Source organism: Grammomys surdaster, unplaced genomic scaffold (genome assembly GCF_004785775.1).
Source record: "Grammomys surdaster isolate TR1022 unplaced genomic scaffold, NIH_TR_1.0 125742, whole genome shotgun sequence".
NCBI classification, from domain to species: domain Eukaryota; kingdom Metazoa; phylum Chordata; class Mammalia; order Rodentia; family Muridae; genus Grammomys; species Grammomys surdaster.
Window position 1 is genome coordinate 1,983,317 of NW_021620574.1, and position 21,657 is coordinate 2,004,973.

General features: G+C 45.8%; 1 protein-coding gene across 1 annotated transcript; it reads left to right on the forward strand.

The window, feature by feature from the left end:
• Positions 1–12,554: 12,554 nt before the first annotated feature.
• On the forward strand, positions 12,555–20,215 carry Znf641 (zinc finger protein 641). The gene is made up of 6 exons (XM_028788293.1): positions 12,555–12,613; positions 14,979–15,176; positions 15,842–15,933; positions 17,235–17,364; positions 17,928–18,041; positions 19,053–20,215. The coding sequence occupies exons 2-6, from the start codon at positions 14,993–14,995 to the stop codon at positions 19,799–19,801; spliced, it is 1,269 nt and encodes a 422-aa protein (XP_028644126.1). The 5' UTR covers positions 12,555–12,613; positions 14,979–14,992; the 3' UTR covers positions 19,802–20,215.
• The last annotated feature ends 1,442 nt before the right edge of the window (positions 20,216–21,657 follow it).

The following is a 21,657-nucleotide window of genomic DNA, read 5'->3' on the forward strand; positions in this document are numbered from 1 at the left end:
CTGGAAGAAAAAAGGACAATGGCCTGCATGATCAACTGTTTGCCTTCAACATCTTAAGGCTACAGAGTATTTTAAAAAAATGTAAAAGAATGAACTGACAAAAAACACTTGGAAGAAAGCACATAAGCAAAATGACAAATCACATAAACAAAATGATAAGGCACATAAAGAAAATGACAAAGCACGGAAGCGATGTGTAGTTGCAGCCATGCAGGTCATTATAACTTTTTACTATCATTTTCTCTTGGTCTGGGTGACAATCAGATACGGATGTCTGGCTCACAGAGACTGTCCATGCTCTTGGCTCTGTCTCAGCATCATCCCTGGTCCTCACACTTTTACTCACTAGAGGTTAAGATGCAGTCTGAGATTGGTCAGAGTTGGCCAGCTTCCTCAGGACTTATGCTTTTTCTCTAAATTTTATGCCATCAAAGTCAGCATTTGAAGAGCATATTTCCCGGGAGTGTTTTACTAACTCATGAGAAATAGTTTACCCACAATGCCTAGAGGGGGTTCTTGCTTTCCATTCTGAGATAGGTCCCTCATCTGCTGACAATAGAAGAAAGCACTTGGTAGATCATAACATCAACAAACCATTTCATCCTAGTACAGAGACCATGGTGTCTGAGAGTCAGAACGGAAGCTGCACCACGGAGGGAGTTTGAGACACTTCAGCGAAAGGAAGTGTCTTCCTCTAGACAGAGTTAGGCCCAATTGCGATCACCAGGGATGATTTGCCTTGTAGAATTGTTTCCAGTTTTAGAAATTAAGTTGAAAACATGAACCTCTTCTGTGTGTGCATGTGTGTGGTTGTACGTATCTACACCCACGCAGAACCCTGAGGATAGAAGTGTCTGTTATACTACTCTCTGCCTTGTTCCTTGAGACAGTGTTTCTCATTCAACCTGGAGCAAGGCTAGTGGTCTCAAAGTCCCAGCTGTCCTCCTGTCTCCCTGAACCCTGCCACCGGGTCTAGGGTTACAGGAGCTCCTGGCCACATCTGGCTTTCCACATGTGTTCAGGGAGGTTCCACCTTAAGTTCTCAAGTTTGTGCAAAAAGTCTCTTAGAAAAAAATATAAACACTTTTTTTTGTGGTGATTTTATGTAAAACCCACAAGGATATTAATATAATCCAGGGTCACCACAAGGGATTTTGTCTTTGCAAGAAGAGCCCCAGAAAAGTTGGAGAAATGGCTCAATAGTTAAGAATTCATAGTGCTATTGAAGAAGATACACTTCAGTTCCCAGCACCCACCCCGGGCATCTCAGCTCCAGATGTGATACTCACCACCAGCCTCTGTGGGTCCTTGCAGACATGTAAATATACCTCCACATGCATACACATAATTAACACTACAAATATGTTTAAAAACAGGGTCCCAGCACACAAAGAAATACCTCTGCAATAAAATACATGATTTTCTTTCTTAATGTTTGAAATCACACCCACTTTAGCAATTAATTTCTACAGACTCTAGATAAAATATAACACGAGGAAGTATAATAAAAATGAGTTTAGTAGAAATTAAATAAATGTAGTACGGTTTATTTAAAAGTCATCCAAGGCATTTCTTAGAATAAATTATCCCAGAATCAGACAAGAAATGAAAACTTGCCCACGGAAGGTATTCTAAAAGGTGTATTTGAAACAAGTAATAAAAGCAGAGCCCAGGCAGTCCACACCAGTGTGGATGCAACCTGGTTATCTGGTGGCAAGTTTGGATCAGCGTCCCCTTGGATGGGATGTCTGAATCATGCATGACAGAGCTCCAGCAGTACAAACAAACAACGGGAAGGTAAGATTGGAGAAAACTGTGAATAAACATGCAGATTTTGTCCTGACAATGCCTGCCACGCCCACACAGACTCTTGTCTGGTGGCAGAAGTGAGAGGTGGGTTCTAAGGAGAAGTGAGTTCTCCGTGGCCCATGAAACATGCCTTATTGGATCAGGAGATACAGAACAAAGCAACTACATTTTATTCTTTATAGCATCACTTCTTCCTAGCAGCTCTGATTTGGCTTTCTGACGGTTCCAGAAAAGCCCTCCATGCTCTGATCCAGGGATGAGATGAGAGAGGACCAGAACAGAGAGAAAGTAGTACTGGAGAAAAATATCAAACTCATTTAACCACTGTGTATGCATGTGTGTGTGTGTGTATGTGTACATGTGTGTGTGTGTGTCTATATGCATCTGTATGTGTCTCTGTGTGTCTATGTTTGTCTGTGTGTAGCTCTATGTGTGTGTCTCTGTGTGTGTAACTGTGTGTCTCTGTGTGTGTGTGTCTCTTTCTCTTTCTGTGTGGTTCATTTTTCCCAAATTTACAGTGCAGTGGGAATGTTACTTGTAAAACTCCAAAGACTTATCACTAAACACACCTCGTGTGGTATATCTAACCTGCTCATCATTCTAATTTTAATTATTCAGTTGTTATCCACCAAGCTAAAGAGAAAGAAGAAACGGGAAATAAGATGCACCTGAAGTCAGGGTGGTGCGATAATCTACTGTTCCCACCCCTAAGAAGAAAGCTGGGTAATTATAGCACTGGAAAAGAGAGAGAGGACCACAGTGAGGGAAGGAACATGCAGAGGGAAGGGAGGAGGGAATAACCAGCTCCAGGAGGTGGCCAGGAGAATTCTGAATGGAACATGTTTACCTGGTCTTTGCACACTGCAGAAGGAAAGAGTGGTTCAGTTAATCTGGTCTGACAGCAAACAGCTCTGACCTCAGGAAACCTTTTCACAGCCATGTAGGTCCCATAACTGGTAATCCTTTTCATTTCTAGAAATGTTTGTGAATAAATGGAATCATATTTACAGGAATTCTCTCGGTTATAAATAAGATCAAAATTGCTTACGAACTCAGGTTTGTCCTTGCCCTTGAAAAGAGAAAACTAGAAATCAATAAATCAATCAAGATTCCCATCAGTTCATCTTTAGTCAACCTGTCTCTGATCACCTCAGTCCCAGGCACATGCTCATGTCTCCCGTATGGCTTCCAGGCTGCTCTGAGTATCAGAGGGCAGTTAGCAGGCATGGAGTTCTCAGGGGTAACACGGCAGACAGCAGGTTTAAGTAGTTGGTAGATGTTAGCTGAGTTGCATCCCCAAAGACAGATGGGTTGGTACCTTATATTCCTTGAAGGCACAACCTAAAACCAAAACTTTCAAATCATTAACTTGTTATTTGTTTTAGTCTGACTTGGTTTCAAATTGGCATCCGATACGTACATGTTTATTAGGCAGAGTGTGCTGTTTTGATACAGGTGTGTACACTACCATGATCAAGTCAGAATAATTAGCATGTCTATCACCTCCAACATTATTTCTTGGTGGTGAGCTCCAATTGGAGCTAAGAGCAGCCCAGATGGGATATAATAAATAATGACTAGGGGTAATCCATAGGAAAATAGATTCTAACAGCATGGAGGGCAGGCAGCTGTCCAGCTATTGTGCTGCTTAAGGCTCACTGTAAATATAAAGGCTGTGTATGTATATCTTGAATGTAACTAAAGGGTCAAAGGCAGGGTAGAAATCCTGGGTCAGGAGTAAATATTTTCTACAACAGGGCAGGGCAAAGATTTGTTTTGGATTTCAAAAGCCCAGAAAATAAAAGTAAAAACAGACAAATAGAGATACACAAAAGTAAAAGGTTTCTGGAACCAAAGGGAATAATCAATAGAGCAAAGCAACAGTGTACAGGGTGGAGACATGGAGCTGATACCCAGAATGTAGAGAGAGCTAACAACTCAACAACAAAAACAATAGAGAAACAGAAAAGTGAGTGAATACGGGCTGATCACCTTAGCAGACACTGTACAAAAGAAGGTATGCAAATGACCAATAAAAAGGAGGGATGCAAATGACCAATAAAAAGAAAGTATGCAAATGACCAATAAAAAGGAGGGATGCAAATGAACATTAGAGAGGAGGTGTGCAAATGGCCAATAAAAAGGAGATATACAAATGGCCAATAAAAAGGAGGTAAATGTAGGAGGAGCTAAGGTGGGAGGAGTGAGGAGAGGAAGAGGAGAAGGAAGAGGAGGATCTAGGGAGAGATGTAGGAGTGATGGAGAGCCACGCAGGTATGGAGAGCAGTCACGGGTAACAAGTTTATTTAAGTTCGCTAACTGGGAAACAACTCTAATTGTATGGGCATATTGTTATTGAGCATTGCCAAACATGCAAAGCCTTTGATTAATCTTTAAGCATTAGAGTCTCATTTTTCTACTGGGCCCACGTGGATGGTGGGATGGTCTGGGCAATGCCCAGACTTTCCGCAACAGCATGGAAGATTGGCAGAGCCGTCTCCCACGCTGGTGTCTCGTGGGTGGCAGGGGTGGTGTTTCTGGCTGGCCATCTCTAGCTGCAGAGCACACGTGGCCTCTGGCTGTGGAACATGGCAGCTGAGCTAGGCAGAGCGGCTACAGCTTAGATAGTCCGCTTGACGAGTGGCCATTTTAAATAATTACAGCAACAAAGTGGTGCACCAATTTCCGGCACGAATTCACTAGAAATTTAAGTCTATTCACCTGAGAGTAAAAGTTGTATTTAAAAAAAAAAAAAAAGAAAGAAAGAAAGTGAGAGAGTGATTGAGAGTGATTGGTGCTGATAGGAGTCATGTGACTCCAGCGTGGGAACCTGTGTTCAAAGAAACTGCTGGCAAGCAGGTCTCCTGCTGAGAGAAATTGTAGGCTGCTCTGAGCCAAGAGAGTCAAATAAATAAGCCACCATTGTGGAGAAGTTACTGATTTAAGTATAAAGTTAAAATATAGGGATTATTTGCTTTTTGGAAAGATTTATAAACAGATTGTCCGAATCACGTGGGGATTCTCGCCCGTGGTTTGGAACTAAGATAGGGAAAATTGTCACTGGCTCTAGAGTAAAGAGTACAGTGTATAAGTGGAAGCTGCTCTGGAGTACAGAGCCAAACAGATAGATGGTATAAATAAAAAAACTGTTCTAGGAAGAGGGCCGAACAGAATGATAGTGTAAATCAGGTGTATTCAGATGACATAAAGTTATATTGCCTCACAGGAGACTCAAATTCTGTCTAATGTGGGCCCCATGGGAATTCTGGGTTCATTTCCTGCTTGGCAAAATAGGGAAGGCCTAAAGAATAGGCACATACAGTATTTTAGTTATTAAATTGATTTTATTTTCAAAATGGGTGTGATTTTCAGTTTTGTGGTTATATTTTTCCTCTGGAAAGAGGTCGAGATAAAGGTTTTTCTGGTTACTGCCTCAAGGACACGCTGTTTTGGGAAAAAGGTTTTGTCTGTGTGTTTTCAAAAGAGATGATTAAGATATTTCCACCTCCCAGAATTATATGGATTAGACATGACAGAGGCAGGCCACCAGAAGACTAGATTCCAGGATTCAAACATAAAAATTATCTTGATACTAAAATTTGCTTTGAGAATTGTATATTGCAGAATACACAGCCTTGGTGTATCTACTCATCAAGCAAGCAGAGCAGACCTGCTCGAACCTCTGATGTCCTGGAATTCCAGCTGGATGCAGTGAAGACACAGATATCAGAGGCTTATCAATTTACCCTCCCCCCCATGGTAATTTCTTTTTTTTTATTGGATGTTTTATTTATATTTCATATGTTATCCCCTTCTCCATTCCCCGCCCCCGCCCAGGAACTCCCTATCCCCTCACCCCTCCTTCTGCTTCTCTGCGGATGTACCCCTACCTACCCCCCCACTCCCACCTCTCTACCCTCAAATTTCCACCCACTGGGGCATCCAGCCTTCATGAGACCAAGGATCTCTTCTCCTACTTATGACCAACAGGGCCCTCCACCCTTACATATACAGTTGGAGCCATGGATCCCTCCCTAAGTGCTCCCAGACTGGTGGTTTAGACCCTGGGAGCTCTGGTTGGTTGGTATTGTTGCTCTCCTCATGGGGCCACAAACCCTTTCAGCTCCAATAGTCTTCACTCTAACTCCTCCATTGGGAACCCTATGATCAGTTCAATGGCTAGTTGTGAGCATTTGCCTCTGAATATGTCAGACTCTTGCAGACCTCTAAGGAGACATCTATATCTGCCTCTCTTCTAATATCTCAAAGCCCGTAACCAGCTTGAAGAAGTTAATGAAGAGTTGGTGCCCCTATTCCCTGGGCTTAGGGATTGAGGTGGTTAACATTGGGCTGTCCTAGGGAAAAGTAATGTTTTTTATTGGAACAGGGAAGAATAGCTAGGATTTATTGCATAGCCATAGCCTACTGGCAGAAATCTGTATAATTGTTATTAAGCTGAAGTTATAATTTCTTAAATGGTACAAAATTTACTTTGATTTCAAATTTAAGGTTTTCATTGGTATGAGTTTCTTATTGATATAGAAGTGAGATTAATATTGTTACTCTCATAGGCATTGTGCCTATATAACACATTTAGGAATACAAGGCTTAGACCCAGTCCTTCTTTAACATTTTTTAACTGATTTGAGATGGTTAGCCTATGAATTAAGGGCCTATAGCAAATTTATGGCTCTGAGTTTATTGTTAGGGTGTTTTCTATATTTTAATTAGAAATAGCTGAGAGGAGTTCCCTGTAGAGCCAGGGAAATATTAGTGGTCCCCAAAAAAACAGACAGGAGCTGATCTGATGCAATTCACAGCAAGGTCTTTATTGTATTCGAGCTAGCTCTGCCCCCTACCTTCAACACATCATCATCACACAGGATGGTTTTGGTGGTGGCAGAGCCCTAAATAACCATCTGAGCAAGGCTTTATAGTAAGCAGCAAGCAAGGAGTAAGTGTGCAGGCATCTAATTGGAAAGTTACTGTGGCCTTTAACATGATTGTCTGGTGCTGGGAGTCATATCATAAACTTAATTTCTGCTCCCCTCCGCATGGGTGGTCGTTAGGCAGAGGGTGGGCTTGTAACCTGGGGTGCAGTTCTGTTGGGGGAATAACCTGGAGATGCTGGTCTTATTGAAGGTATAATGTGGAAACACTGGTCTTGTTGGGGATTAACCTAGAGACTGAAGCTAGGCTCAGGTTTTGTTGGGAGGTGGGTAGGTAACTTGTAAACTAACGTCAGGTACCGGCCTGTTAGTTTACCTGAGTTCAAACTTAGGTCAGGTTCTCTAAAATGGAGTCTAAATTTAAAAGACATGGCTTCTCAGAACAGCCTCCCTTTATGACAACGCACTCTAGTGCGACAGATCCAGATACACGAAAGCAAGAACTGCTGCATCAGGAGAACTAACCCAGGTCCACGAGGAAGGCGTAATTCAGTCATGAGCAGTCCAGTCATTGATGCAAATGCTATCCCCTAGGTCTGACTTCTCAACCCTGCCATGTGACCCGACCTGCGGGTCCTAGTTATTCGTGGAGGCGAGGAGGACCACAACCTGAAAAAAGAATGGACGAGAGAGAGAGAAAGGACTCAAGGAAGCAATTGCTTGTCAAGAGTCGTGTATTTTAACGTGAAGCCCCTTTTTATAGTATGCTTTACAAGGGGAGGGGGTAAGAGGGGCCAGGTGGTGGAAAAATACAGAATCTTCATGGCCTGTGCCCTGAAACATTTCATGGTCTACATGGTACACTGCCTTGAATTATGGTCTACCTGCTATTCTTCAGCAGATATGGTACACTGCTTGAGTTATGGTCTCCCTGCTTTCCTCAGAAGATACAGTACACTGCCTTGAATCTATCTGCAGCTGCCAAGCAGGATCTTGCGGTTGCCAAGCTGCAGGGGACATTGTGCAGGTGGGGAAAGGTAGGGGGTGAGGGTAAGGGCGAGGGTCCTGGCTTCTGGCAGCCATGCTGAAAAGCTGAGGTTCCAACACACAAAATTTAGGGGTATGTGGGGAGCAGAAGAAGAAAGGAGTGGGTGTGTCTTGTTTAACATGGACATGGGCTGTGTCAAGAGCCCCAATGCCTCATACCCACGGTAATGACAATGCCTTCCCTGGGTCAGGCTCAGGGGAATGTCCAGACCTTCTGCTGGTTTGAGTACAGCCTGAGACTGCTCACTACAGAGACCTCCTACCAGGATCAGCTAAACCAGCCTCCTTGTTCATCTGTATGCTCTAAGCCCATCTTCCCGTTCAGCTGTTTGCTATCAACCCACCTCCTTGTTCAGCCCTATACCACAACCCCACGTCCTTGTTCATCTCTATGCCATAAACACATCTCACTGCAGAGGCCTACAATAAACCAGCTGCGTTTCCAGGCTGTGGTGCATCTCTATCAGAGTACATAGCCCACCCAACCCCAGCCTTTCTGTCATGTGTCTTTCTTCCTTGTCACCCCAGCGAGGTCAAGCCCAGAATCATGCAGGTCTTGGTAGGGCAGGCATACGTACTGAAACCATAGCAAACGAGAGTTGATGTTTCTTCAGTCAATGACTGGCACCTAGGCAGACAAAGGAGGCACCATCCTAGAGAACAAAGATTGTCGCTCTGTCTCTCTGTGTAAAGTTCTGTTGAGATACTCACTCCATAGACCAGAGCAGGTAGAGGCTCTTTCTCCTGGAAACAACAGCAGTCACGTTTGCCATGCCTTGGTAGGTATCCCATGAGAGCTCTTGGGACACTTTTCTCCCTTTCCTTTAGTCTGTATTTTGTCTTCGAGATCACCTACAATTCTGCTGTCAAAGTGGAACCATCCCCCTACTGTCTCCTCTTCTCTTTGGTCTGGCTTTTCTGCTAACTCACATGATGCAACTGCCTCTGAATGACTTTTGGGGTGGGGGTGGGGATCATTAATGGGGAAGAAGGGAACTAACCACAATTGTTTTGTATGCTAGCTACAAGTAATAATTTGAAAATAACTCATGCTTTTTTTGGTAATAATCCTGGGTCAAAATTCAGTCAATAAATACTATAGAACTCTAACCATGACCAATTGGTAATGTATGCTGAACATTGCACATAAGGTACCTAAGTGAATCACAAATTATGTGATGTTATAGTCAATTTTTGGATGGACAAACTGAGATAAGAAAAAGTTTAAAGCTTAGTCAGAAGGCAAGTTCTGAAGGAGATATTTTGCATGCCCTGTGGCTGGCTCAGTGGCTGTCCCCACTGGCTCACTGAAGTTAGTTTCTAGATGTTGTCTCAGCTGAGGACTGAAGCACTTGTGGAGGTGCTTACTAGAAACTGGGTTTTAAAACTGACACCCACAATTTATCACTTCTCTGTGACCGTGTGGTTTCACACAGAGCAAGGTCCGCCTACTGACAAGTTCTGTTGTTACACCCTAAGAGCCAGACCAGAGATAAATTGATAATGAAATATCAAAGAGTGACCCGTTCCATGCAGACGATGATGATAAGGTGATGTGGTAAATCCTCTCTGGTTCTTCACCTTAGACCAGATGGCCATGGGCAACTATATGGTCCTGGGGTAAAGGTGGACACCAAAGACCATGTCTCTAACAACCTGCTTTTCATTCTTAAGGTTACACAGCCTCATTAAGGGAAGGACGTGAAGTGGGCCAGGATTGAAGTGTCAGGGTGAGTGTAACCTGAAGGACACTGGGACCTGAGCAAAATAATGCTGTCTAGAAGAGAATTTGCTTTCTTACACAAATGCAGAGCACAGCTATTGCTGTTCATAAACAAGACAAGCCAATGGCACCAATGCTTCTCTCCCCGCAGTGATGTAAGCAGGTGTCACGATGCAAAACATGTGGACAGGGAAATGCTCATCCAGTGGCCGCCACTGGGCTTTCTGCTGAAGTTCCAAAAGGAAGATAATGCATGCTGCTGAATCCTCCTTCTAATACCTACCATATTATCCACTGATTACCCCTCTGCTGGGCTATACACAGGATGGCCTCTGAGTAAGCATTCATTTATAATCTAAACACCAAAGAAGATCCCCCCCACATACCATTACTTCATCTGTGAATAGGAACTCCCCCAGACAAACAGCATCCTAGTTATTTATTCATCGACCTACAGCCAGCCTAGCACACGGCAACCAAGCAGGAGGAAGACGAACAAAACAAGAGTATTAGAGTCACACATATCAGCCAGGAACATCCTTGGAATCAAAAGAAGAAAATCAGGAAACAGGAAGAAGACAAAGGAAGATGCCCAACACTTCTTAACAAGCACGCATTCAAATCAGAATACACGCAAGCTAGCATTTTAGTGTTTATCCAATCAGAATGCACCCATGACAACATTTAGTGTTTTCATATTCCCACATAGAATCGTTTGGCTTGATGACTCTGGGAACCCAGACACCAAGACTGTAAAGCTCCCTAGTGATGAAAACTGTATTTATCGGGTAATGTACAAAGATGGGGAAGCCAGGACTAGTACACACAGACCCATTAAGACATTTGGAAGTTTTCTTCAGAACCAAGAACCCTAAAATGACTGAGACCTCTCTCTGTGCCTAGGAAAACCTGCTACATTCTAAGAAAGTCTGTGCTCTACATGTTAGAATCCAACCAGATACAATTCATCCATCTTTAAAAAACCAGGGTTTCATCAACGGAGCAGGCTAGGTCCGGGTTCTTAATGATGCCATAGTAAGAACCATGAAATACATCATGTCCATGTCAACACGGACAGTGACTGTCACCTGACGTAGTAAGAAGCATGAAATGCATCATGTCCATTACAATACATGGACAGTGACTGTCACCTGACATAGTACATTAATTCTTCAGACCACTCTACCATCTTCCTATTTTATATCTTTTCTACTCTAGATGGACACCCCTGTGCCTGTGAGTTTCCCATACCACACAGCACATCCGTCAGCGTCTTCTGAACAGTCTGCAATGTCCTTTTCACCTCCCACCTCCAAAGCTGATCTTCAAACTCTTCCTCAGAAAAAAAATTTTAAAGGTGGCATCATCTGCTTGCTACTCTACAATACACAGTTTTCCCTTGCAATGTGGCATGGTGCCTGGGCTTCCTTGTAATTACCGGGAAAGATAAAAAGATACTTTCCCAGAGGCAGGTGCACCAGAGCAGGAGTCAGACCGGGGCTCATTTTTCTTTCATTCTTCTTCTACTTCATGGCCCCAAACTCGTGTAGAGGTAATATCTACACCTGACAAGAGTTTGCTGATTGATTGGAGAGATTGTAAGAGTGGGACTGGGAAGAGAGGAGAGGTGAGGGGGTCATGATCAGGATGTAAAGTGAATTTTAAAAAGTTTAAATAAAGAAAAAAGTCAAGAAAAATATTTACTTTGTATATGTGTGTGTGTGTGTGAGCACAGAAACACACGTGTGTGAGTTCTTATGTATAACAAACTCTAAAGATTACTCAGGCAAAAAAAGTTTGGAGTGTATTTATCCATAATAGAGGATTTAACAATAACTGGTTTCTAATAAAGATCACTTTCATTGTCTCGCTAAATAAGATAAATAAATAAGTACAGTATTTCCAGACTTGATCCTTAATACCGCCGACAGGTCAGCTATAGCTCTCTTCTCTCTTTTCCATGAACAAGACTATTCGAAGGCCACTTGAGATGGTGGAGACACTAGGTGAAAGATGCCTAGTCCCCTCATAAAAGCAGAGAGCAGAGATCCCACCCCTACTGGTTTCATACAACACGTTGTGAAAGGTATGAAAAACCCTTTACCAGAGTTAAGCCACTGATACATTGTTGGGTTACACTGATAAGCACATCTCATATGCATAAGCGAGAACTTCCAGCCCTGGTTCTGGGGCTGAGGATAGACGTTCTGGTCCAATCATGCTCACACATCCCGTGAGCTGCTCCTAGAAAGCTCTCTCTATACCTGTTCTCAACTGCGGGTCTCCTTTCTTACCCCATCGTTCCTGCTCCTCTGCCTATTTCTGTGAGCCTCTGACCTCCCTGAATGACACAATCACTCTCTTTGCTTCGATCCTAGCTCGGAGAAGATTTTTTTTAAAAAAATTATGGCAGACAGCCTTTAGCACATGCTTCCACTGGTAGGCTATAAAATTTTGCAGAATGACTGTGATAAAACAACATGAATGTAGTATCGTTTACAAGCTTTTACCATTATCCGTTTCATAGGTCTTTCTGGTCTCCTCCAGTCACGTCCGTCTTATTAATGCTTTATGGTAGCCCTGCCCAATAAAAATGTGGCGCAAATCACATGTGTAATATGCGAAAATAATTAGACCCAATATAGCTTAAATATTACATTTTAAAAAATCAAGTCTTCTATGTGGTGTGCACACTTGTAGCTCGCGTCTCTTCAGACCTGAAGGCAATGAATGCAGCAGCACTGCCCACTTCACGCAGCACCATCTTGGTGGCGCCAACGTGAAGGAAGGCGTCACTGGAAGTCCACTGTCCAGTCGGGTTTGGCTGTCTGTCTGTCGGGAGGGCTAGCCTGAGGGGAGGGTTCCAGCCCTCTTGTCCCCACCCCCACCCCCACCCCACCGCCAGGCGCCTTGGGCCACCGCTGTGGGCGGGGCCCTGGGAGCAGCAGCCCGTGGGCTGCGGTGACAGGAGCGTGGGTCCAGCGGTCCCCTCCGCCCGCGCCCGCCCCCGCCCGCACCACGGAGCCCCGGAAGCGGCGGGATTTCCTGTGCCCGCCCCACGCCGGTCCTGTCGCCTGTCGCTGGCTGTGCGGGCCTTGGGCTCGGCCGCGCCGGGCGGGAGGCAGAGCCAAGGGGCCGAGCCGGGGTGAGTGGGGCCGGGGTGCGGGCGGGCATGGAGGAGGGCGCCAGCCTGGCTGTGGGGACGGTGGCGTCGGTGTCGCATACCCAGTACTGTCGCTGTCACTGGCATGGGCGTCCCCGCAGCACTCTTCTGTCACTTGCTTTAGCCCCGGCTCTCAGAAACCTGTTTTCTGGTCCCACTTAGCCAGCTCCAGAGTCTTCTGAAATCTGACTCTCCACGGGGTGCTGTGACTCGGAGAGAAGAAACCTTACTCTGCTGCGGGCTCGGGGCCCGAGGTGCCACACCCGCGGTGGCGGGGCCACTGGAGCCACTCTCGTCCCTGTGCCCTTGGGCCACTTTTTGATACCAGGGCCCTGCCTCTGTCTAACAGAACTCGCTGCAGAAAAAACTTCAGCAGGTACCCTGCCTCCTAGACACATAAACAGGCAACAGAAATGAAAGCCCAAGAACCCAGGCTCCAGCGGACTTGGGATCATCCTGAACTAGGGGAAAGGAAAGAAAGAAGACAGGTTAAGGCTGAAAGCCCAGGTGCTGGCCCTGGCACGAACACTCTAGGAAATGCATGCAGTTCTTGCAGAGCCACACCTTCCTTTGCTCCGGGGTTTGTTCCCGCTAACATCTCCACAGGTTTCCTCTCGTCATCCAGCTGGCCCAGTGTGGTCTGCAGAAAGGTGTCCCATGGAGGACTCTCTTATGAGGGAGGTGACAGGGAAATGGGTTGAGACAGGTGTCCGGGTACTAAACTGGAGATGATCCTGCTGGAGGGCTTGCCTAGGCAGCCAGGGAATAAGGACTGGAGATGCGGAAGGGTGATGGTGCCCTGCGCCTCTCAGAGTGAAAAAGAACACAGGCGCTGACATTCAGAGATCTAAAACGGAAGTTCCCCTTAATACTCACCCGCTTTCTCTTCCTCACCTAATGTCTCCGAAAGGGAAACCACCTAAGCTGGGAATCAGGCCAGGAGGCCCCAAAGCCATCTTTAAGCTTCAATGATGGAAGAGGAATTTGTTCTTTCTGTACATTGTTCTTAGAAATCTTTTGTCAAAGGCAAATAGACAAGAAAATAACTGGCCTGGGGTCTGCTGTAGCCTTTCCGAGCCTCCTGGGTTCTCGAAGATGTTACTGGGTGATCCTGTGAGCCAAAATAGCCCCTGAAATTCTGACTTGTTCTAGGGAGATTACTGGCCACTCCGACTACGTGAGAAGGGAATAAAAAGGACAGAAATGGATTGCCACACAGAGAGTTGTTTTCTATAGTCATTATCAAATGGGACCTGTCTTGCTCTAGGATTGTTGCAGATTATAAACAAACAGACCAACAAACACTGACCTAAATCTCTTTCTTGTGATCAAAACCATCTATTCTGTTTGATACACAGACATGTTTACAGGTGGCCTGACTGGCCAACCTCCTGTTGCTTGTCAAGCCCAAACTATGTCTGTGGGTTTAGCTTTTCCAGTGGCTCTGTTTCCTGTCCCTTTTTTTGACCCGAATCTCTTCTGGAGAGCAAACACTGGCTTCCCCATACCATCCTTGAAGTTGGATATATTCTTTATAAGGCCCTGTGACTGGTGCCTGTCACATACTTCAGCCCACAGGCGTGCTGATTCTCTCTAAAGCTGCATTAATAACGCCGCCTTCTCGATTCCCACCACTTCTCCATGCTCTGATCTTCCCAGCATCTTCACTTAAACTTCAGCTCGTCACCAGTCTGCAGTTCCAGCCCCGTCAGGGCTGCACTGGGGACTTGGAGCTTGTCTGTAGAGCTGTCCAGGTTACTGGTCTTTCTGCTGTGTTTATATCAGCTCTCATTTCCTATGTAAGATTGACAGATCATGGGTCCCTTTGCTGAGACTTTTCTTAAGGGAGGCTATATGGTTCAGCTTGAAAGAGAGAGCAGATACTTAAAACAGGTCACACCCCCAGGTGGGACTTCTACATCAGTTGATAAGAATGTAATCTGAGGCATAGAGTCTCTAGGTATGATGAGGTCTTTGTCTTTGTTGAGTGGACTCCTTCCCACATTTTCAACAAATTCTCTGCACCTTGAGTGATTGAAATACAATGGATACCCTCTGGATTTTCAGGATTGGTCTAATTTTATTTTAAAATGATCTTCTTGCAGTCCTGGGGGAGTTCTGTTTATAGCGTGAGGCCTTCAAAATAACAGGGACTTGACTGTGTGGCACCTGTCAGTTCCTGAGCTCCTCCAGGAGAGCTTGGCTCACCTCGTGCTTTGTAAGCTTGTCTTCCGCTGGGCTCCTCTGACTGTTTCCTGTCTTTGGCTTTGGGAACTGTTCTCTGAAGCTTCCTTGGGTATATCGTCTCCTTCCACAGATGAGTGTATCAGTTATTGGCTTGTTCCAGGTCACAGTGCAGACATGCTTTCAGAACAGACTGTAGCCCTGGGCACAGGATGGGAGCCAATGAATGTACAGCTGGATGCGGCAGAACCCCAGTCAGAAAGAGGAATCTGGGAAGAAGGCCCATGGAGAACATCACCAAGGCCACTGGAGCACCTTCACTGTGGTCTTGAAGATGAGTCACTGTCCCTTCAGGAGAAGGGTAAGAGCACACGGGGGGTTTTGGAAACACTAGAAGTCTAATGGTCTCCGCTTATAAAGTGGCATTAAAAATTCCAAACCTGGCTAGGTGCGTTTGCTCACACTTGTAATCCCATTCCTCAGAGGCTAAGGTAGGAGGATTGCCAAGAGTTCGAGGCCAGCCTGGGCGACATACCATGGCCTTGTCTCAAACAACAATAGTGATCTTAATTGCCACTGACTGAAGAATATACCAAATACCAGGTTCTGTCTGTTTTTCCTGGGCCCCGCTGTTCAGCAAACAATGAGGTCCCACATCTTCAAAACTATGTAAGCAACAGGCTTCTTCTGTTTCTCACATGGTCATTTCTCCAACAGGCAAGTTCGCAGTAATGGTATTGAGTGTTGGAGACACAGAAAGTGCTGGGAGACTTATTGCAGTTGGAGACTGCAGTCAGTAATATGCAGTTCACATGACAAGCATCAAGCAGTACCCTTCCAGACCACAGCTAGTCTAACTCAATGTCCCTACATCCTTGGGGAACTGTTTGAGTGGAGGCCTCTACATCTCTAATGTATGTGTTTGAGTTTTACCAGCAATCACAGATTGGGAGGATAAATAGGTCCCCGTGCATCCTGGGAAAGATGGGCAGTTCATCTCTGATGGTTCCTCTCTCCCCTCACCAGCTCCTTCTGCTCCTTGGGTCCCTGCTGTACCCCAGGAGGGGAGCACTGGAGACTGGGAAATGGCAGCCGCACTTCTTGCAGCTGGATCCCAGGTGAGCTGTGCTCCCCCGGTCTCTCCTAAGGTTGGTACTGTGGCCTTCCTACAGCTCTGGCATCATCCCACTGGCGTGTTAGTTCCCGTGAACACTAAGGTGTGCTTAGAACGGAATAGATTCTAAGGGATGTATAATAGTGTTTTGTTGGGTGAGTGTGTTATCTGTGGGATGGGGAGTTCAGAATAACTGGTTGATCAAATCAGGCATGGTGGTGCCTGCTTGTACTTACAGTCACCAGGGAGGCTGAGGTAGGAGTATAGCTTGAACCCAAGAATTTTGGGCCAGTCTGTGTGGCACAGTGAGACCTTATCTCAGGAAGAAAGAAAAAAAAGGAAGGAAGGAAGGAAGGAAGGAAGGAAGGAAGGAAGGAAGGAAGGAAGGGAGAAAGAGAGAAACACAGAAAGAAAGAAAGAAAGAAAGAAAGAAAGAAAGAAAAGAAAGAAAGAGAGGAAGAGAGAAAGAAAGAAGGGGAGGGAGGGAGAGAGAGAGAGAGAGAGAGAGAAAGGGAGAGAGAAAAAAGAAAAAGTCCTGGGAAAGATAAGAAAAGAGAGGCCAAGGAATACTTGGAAGAGCATCAAGTAGACGGAGTGGTATAGATTGTAGAGCTTTTAGGAAAGAGAAGAGAAGAAAGAACTATGCAAAGATCTGGAAAGAACGCAAGTGGAGAGATGAGCCGTGGAAAGAGCAGTGTCGGCAGTGGTGACATTTCAGAACGCCTACCACGTGAGAACGACTCTGTCACTCCATTTCACTTCGAGAACAGTGGTGCAGAAAAAGATGGAGTCATTTGGATAATGGCACTCCTGTGGTAGTAGCTAAGAGCTGTTTGCCTCTAAACTTCGGGCTTACCCACTGTGCTGTAGCACTCGAAGAAATGTCGTTGGCATACCAGGGAGGCAGGCATGTCTTGTTTATATCATGTTGTGTTGACAGAGAAGGGAAGGTCAAGTGGAGGAAGGAGGCTGTGGTACAGTCTACAAGAAAGCCTGAGGCAGGTAAGAAGAGACACAGTAGACACCTGTAGTTATTGAGTAACAGATCTGATGAGTCCTGGAGTCTCTGATGTTTCGTGGTCTCGCCTGGGAACTATCTCTAGTCACTTTACCCACGTTCACTCCTCTGTCTTGTTTCTTTTTCTTTGTAACAAAGCTATGGGCCTTGCTAAGTGAGTGACCTGGTAGTGGGTTTTCTTCAGGGCCCTTTCTTGCCCTCTTTCCTTGACCATCTCAGCCCTTCATGGTGAGGTCGTGTTTCCCATCAGAGCAGCTGCTAATGGACAACCGCCTGTCTTGTTTCAGGGCCTAGTAACTATCAAGGATGTGTCCTTGTGCTTCTCCCAGGAGGAGTGGCGCAGCCTGGACCCCTCTCAGACTGACTTCTACGGAGAATATGTCATGCAGGAAAACTGCGGGATCGTCGTCTCTCTGAGTAAGGAGGATCTTAAGTACCCTGGAAGGATGGGGCTGCCCGCTTCTGAGTGTTGGAAATTGCCTGCCTAGGAGACTTTCCTTGGCAGGGACTCTGTCTAGGCAACAAAGAAAGATGTTTGTGCTAAGCCCAAAAGAGTTGATGTGAGGGATCTCTTTGTAAACAATGCTAAACTGTGGAATGGAAACTTGGGGCTAGTCTCGGGTGGGAATTTGAGACAGCTTTCACAGAGAGAAAGGGCCACCTGGAGCTAGATCCTGGAAACTGGAGCATCACCCTGGGGAAGGTGAGGATGGTAATGGTCAGACTTAACAGTGTTAAGGTAAAGTCGTAAGCAGAAAGGACATGGCCGCAGGGTTTGAAGGAAGAGAACTGGTTCATTGGGAGAGAGTGGGTGGTTTTCCAGGAAACGGAAGAGGGACTTAAGAGATGTGACCAGAGGTTTGTGTCTGGCTTTTGTGTCCTGTCATCCCAACGAGGAATCTAGGATTCGATTTTGTCCATTGATACAGAATTATTGAACTAACCTGGTGTGTATGTCTGTTTCCTTCTCTCCTGGACAGGGTTTCCCATCCCCAAACTGGACATGCTTTCTCAGCTAGAGGGAGGAGAAGAACAGCGGGACCCTGGCCCCCAAGACGCAGAAGGGAGGGACATCCTGAAGGTCACATATACAGGTGAGGACCTAGAAACACTCTTGAGGGTGTCATCTTTACATGTCTCTAGCTGAAAGGTTTGGTTTTCCAAAAGCAAGCTGGGTGCAGAAGGTGTGGAAGTCAGGCTGTGTGGGTTTGGCCTGTAGCCCATACCCTTGAGACCTTGTATCTGAGTTATTACAGTTAAATGTGTTAACACCTGGGAGCAGCAGATGAGCTTCAAAGCACATAATAGGCACTCGAAGAGTGCTGACACTGGCGGTCAGCATCCGAGTCATCGTAGAGATGTCTTCTAAAGCTATCCGATGATGCTGCCAGCTGCCGGCGATGGCTGCAGCTCACGCCTCACTCTCACTCCATGCGGAAGAGTGAAGATGGTGCCTAGTAGTGATGAATAGTAGTAAATAGTGCAAGCAGACAATGTTGATAAGCAGATAGCAGGGAGAGCGTTTAGCATTTACTGAGTGCTTACCAAGAGCAGATATGATTATAGTAAGAAGTTCAGTCCTAACACACACACACACACACACACACACACACACACACATATATATATATATATATATATACTCACACACATATACATACATACACACACACATATATATATACACATATACCCTCATATATATATACACACACACATACACACACATAGACACACACACATACGTACACATAGACACACACACGTACACACACATATACTCCCCCCCACATATATATATATATATACTCATACCCACATACACACATATACACACATATATACATGCATACACACACACATATACATACAGACAGAGAAGGAAACTTTTCCTGTTTTACAGAAGAAACAAAGACTTAAAAAAGTACGGTGTCTCAGATGAAAACTAGGCTTTTGAAGATCTCGGCAGCTTCTGTGCTATCTTGGGCTTTCCCCCAGCCCCTCTGGGCTAACGTTTGGCATGAGACAACGTTCCCTGAGACTTGGGTGCTGGGATCCTATCTTGGGACTCTCCTTTTAAGAGCTGCATTCTTCCCTCCTCATAGGAGATGGAGGTGAACCCAAGGGCGACACTCCTGAGCTAGAGGCAGAACCTCCCAGAACAGTATCCAGGGTGTCTGAAGATACAGCTGTCTGGAACCCAGGCCAGGGTCCAAGCTGGGAGTCCACACCCAGGAGCTCCACAGGAACGCTCCTAAGCCCACGTTTTCTTCAGGAAGACAGCGTCTCTCACCTTCTACGTGGCACCAACACGGATTCTCTCTTAAAACCACATAGGTGCCTTCAGTGTGGGAAACAGTTTGTGTGGGGCTCCCACCTTGCCCGCCATCAGCAGACTCACACTGGAGAGAGGCCCTTCAGCTGCCTCAAGTGTGGGAAAAGCTTTGGACGAAGGCATCACCTGATCAGGCACCAGAAGACCCATCTGCATGACAAGCCAAGCAGGTGCTCCGAGTGTGGCAAGAGTTTCCGATGCAGCTCCCACCTGGCCAGCCACCAGAGAGTGCATGCGGACAGCAAGTCCTGCAGCAAGGGCCAGGAGAGTGGAGGGAGTCCTGGGGCTCAGCGTGCCCTGCCAGTGCCAAAGTGCCATGTGTGCACTGAATGTGGGAAGAGCTTTGGCCGAAGGCACCACCTGGTGAGACACTGGCTGACCCACACTGGGGAGAAGCCCTTCCACTGTCCTCGCTGTGAGAAGAGCTTTGGCCGCAAGCACCACCTGGACAGGCACCTGCTGACCCACCAGGGACAGAGTCCTGGGAGCAGCTGGGACAGAGGAACATCTACCTTTTGAAAGCTGTCTCTTCTGTAGCTGTGGTCATATCTGTCAGCCAGTGCTACCAGCAGCCACTGCCAGAGCTGCCCCCCTCCTGTACCCTGAGGGCCGGAGCATTTCTCACCACTTCTGTGAGACAGCATGAGAAAACAGAGTTCTCTGGGCAAAACTGTGGGAAATGGTACAAAATACGTGTGTGGCTATTCATCCTGAATACTTTCAAGGGTACAGCGGAACCAGCAGTGATAGTTGAGGTCCATCCTCATTGGTTGGAGTCTATGTGGTACCAATTCTTAAATATTTACTCTACAGTGAAAGAAAGTGAAAGAGGCCATGTTCGTATATGAAGGGCTCTGAGAACCTCCACAGCAGATTTCTGTTCATGTAAAGTTTCTTAAATTTCTTTGGCTCTGGGATCTATATCCCACAGAATGGGTGACTCCATGAAGTATACTTCTGTGAGCATTGGGCTAGGATGAAAGGAAGGAATAGAAAAGAGGTGGTGACCAGGCATTCAGAGCCTGAGAGCAAGGGGCCAGACACTCTTGCTTCTCTTCCCCCGTGATTATACACCTCTCACTCCTCCCTCTGAAAAGTCTAGACTGAGCTTTCACTCCCAGTTCATAGTCCCCTCATCCTGTACACACACACACACACACACATGCTCACAATGCTTGACATGCACATACCACACACACACCACATGTATACACACGCACACACACCATATATGCACACACATGCACATACACCACACACATACACATGCTACACACAAACACATACACACATACACACACACACACACACACACACACACACACGGCTGAGAGATCAGGTTACAGAACTAAAGAATGAACTTTATATCCCCAAGTAATTGAGGCCCACACGGAAGGAAAAACTATCCCCTTGAACAGAGCTTTCTCTTGTCTGTTTTTGTGTCTGTGTGTGTATGTGTGCAGGATCTTTGAAGACAGCATGCTCAGTGCAAACTGTACAAGTTAGGTTTTCTAGGAATTGTGTTCTAGGGATGAGGGTAGTGGGGGACGGTATAAGTTTTGGTTTTGTTTTAACGTATTCTGAGCGGTAAAGGGGGTTGAGGTGGAATGGTGGAATGATGGCTTGAGTTGCCTACAAGGTTTTCCTCGGTATTCCTGGGACGTAGACAGGTTATGGACTTTTATATCTAGGTCTGAATCTCCTCGAGGAGATTCTCTTTCCCTGCTGAGACAGAAAGGGACAGTGACTTTTGGTTGTTGTTGACCTCAAGCGATGTGACAGTGGTTCGTGCTGCATGGGGTTCTGTCTTGTTTTGTTTTAAGTGCTAAAAAAATTAGAGCAGGGGTCACAGCGCTGGGAGTTACTCTCATCATCCTAGTTTGGCCTTCATCAAAGGGAAGAACCGTTTCCTGAGCATCTCATTCTCCCAGGAAAAAGAACTCGAGGAGAAAAGGCTGTCACTCACCTTGGCGGCTTAGGTATAATGAGCTTCCTGACCGTGTTCCTTCTGGTTCTGGGAAGGGCTTCACACGGAAGGCTCTTGCCTCTAAGGTTAGCTCCTACACCAGGGTTCAGAGGAATGTTCTCATGCCTGTCGGTTCATGCGTTTTCATTGTTTTTCTTTTTGGTGATTGTGTTGATACACATCTTACAACTTAACCTCTATCTAAGAGAAGTTTGGAGTTAGGGAGGAAAGGAAGCAAAGCGTGTGAAAGTGGGTGTTTTCAAGGCTCACATGCTGGTTTTTCTCCTTGAGATATGAATTTTTTTTGAACACTGTTGGAATTAGCCAGAGAAGCAGAGGAAGTGATTTTCAACAATCTAGTTAATGATTGCTCTGCTTGGGGAAAGCTGGGTGGATCAGACTGAACTCT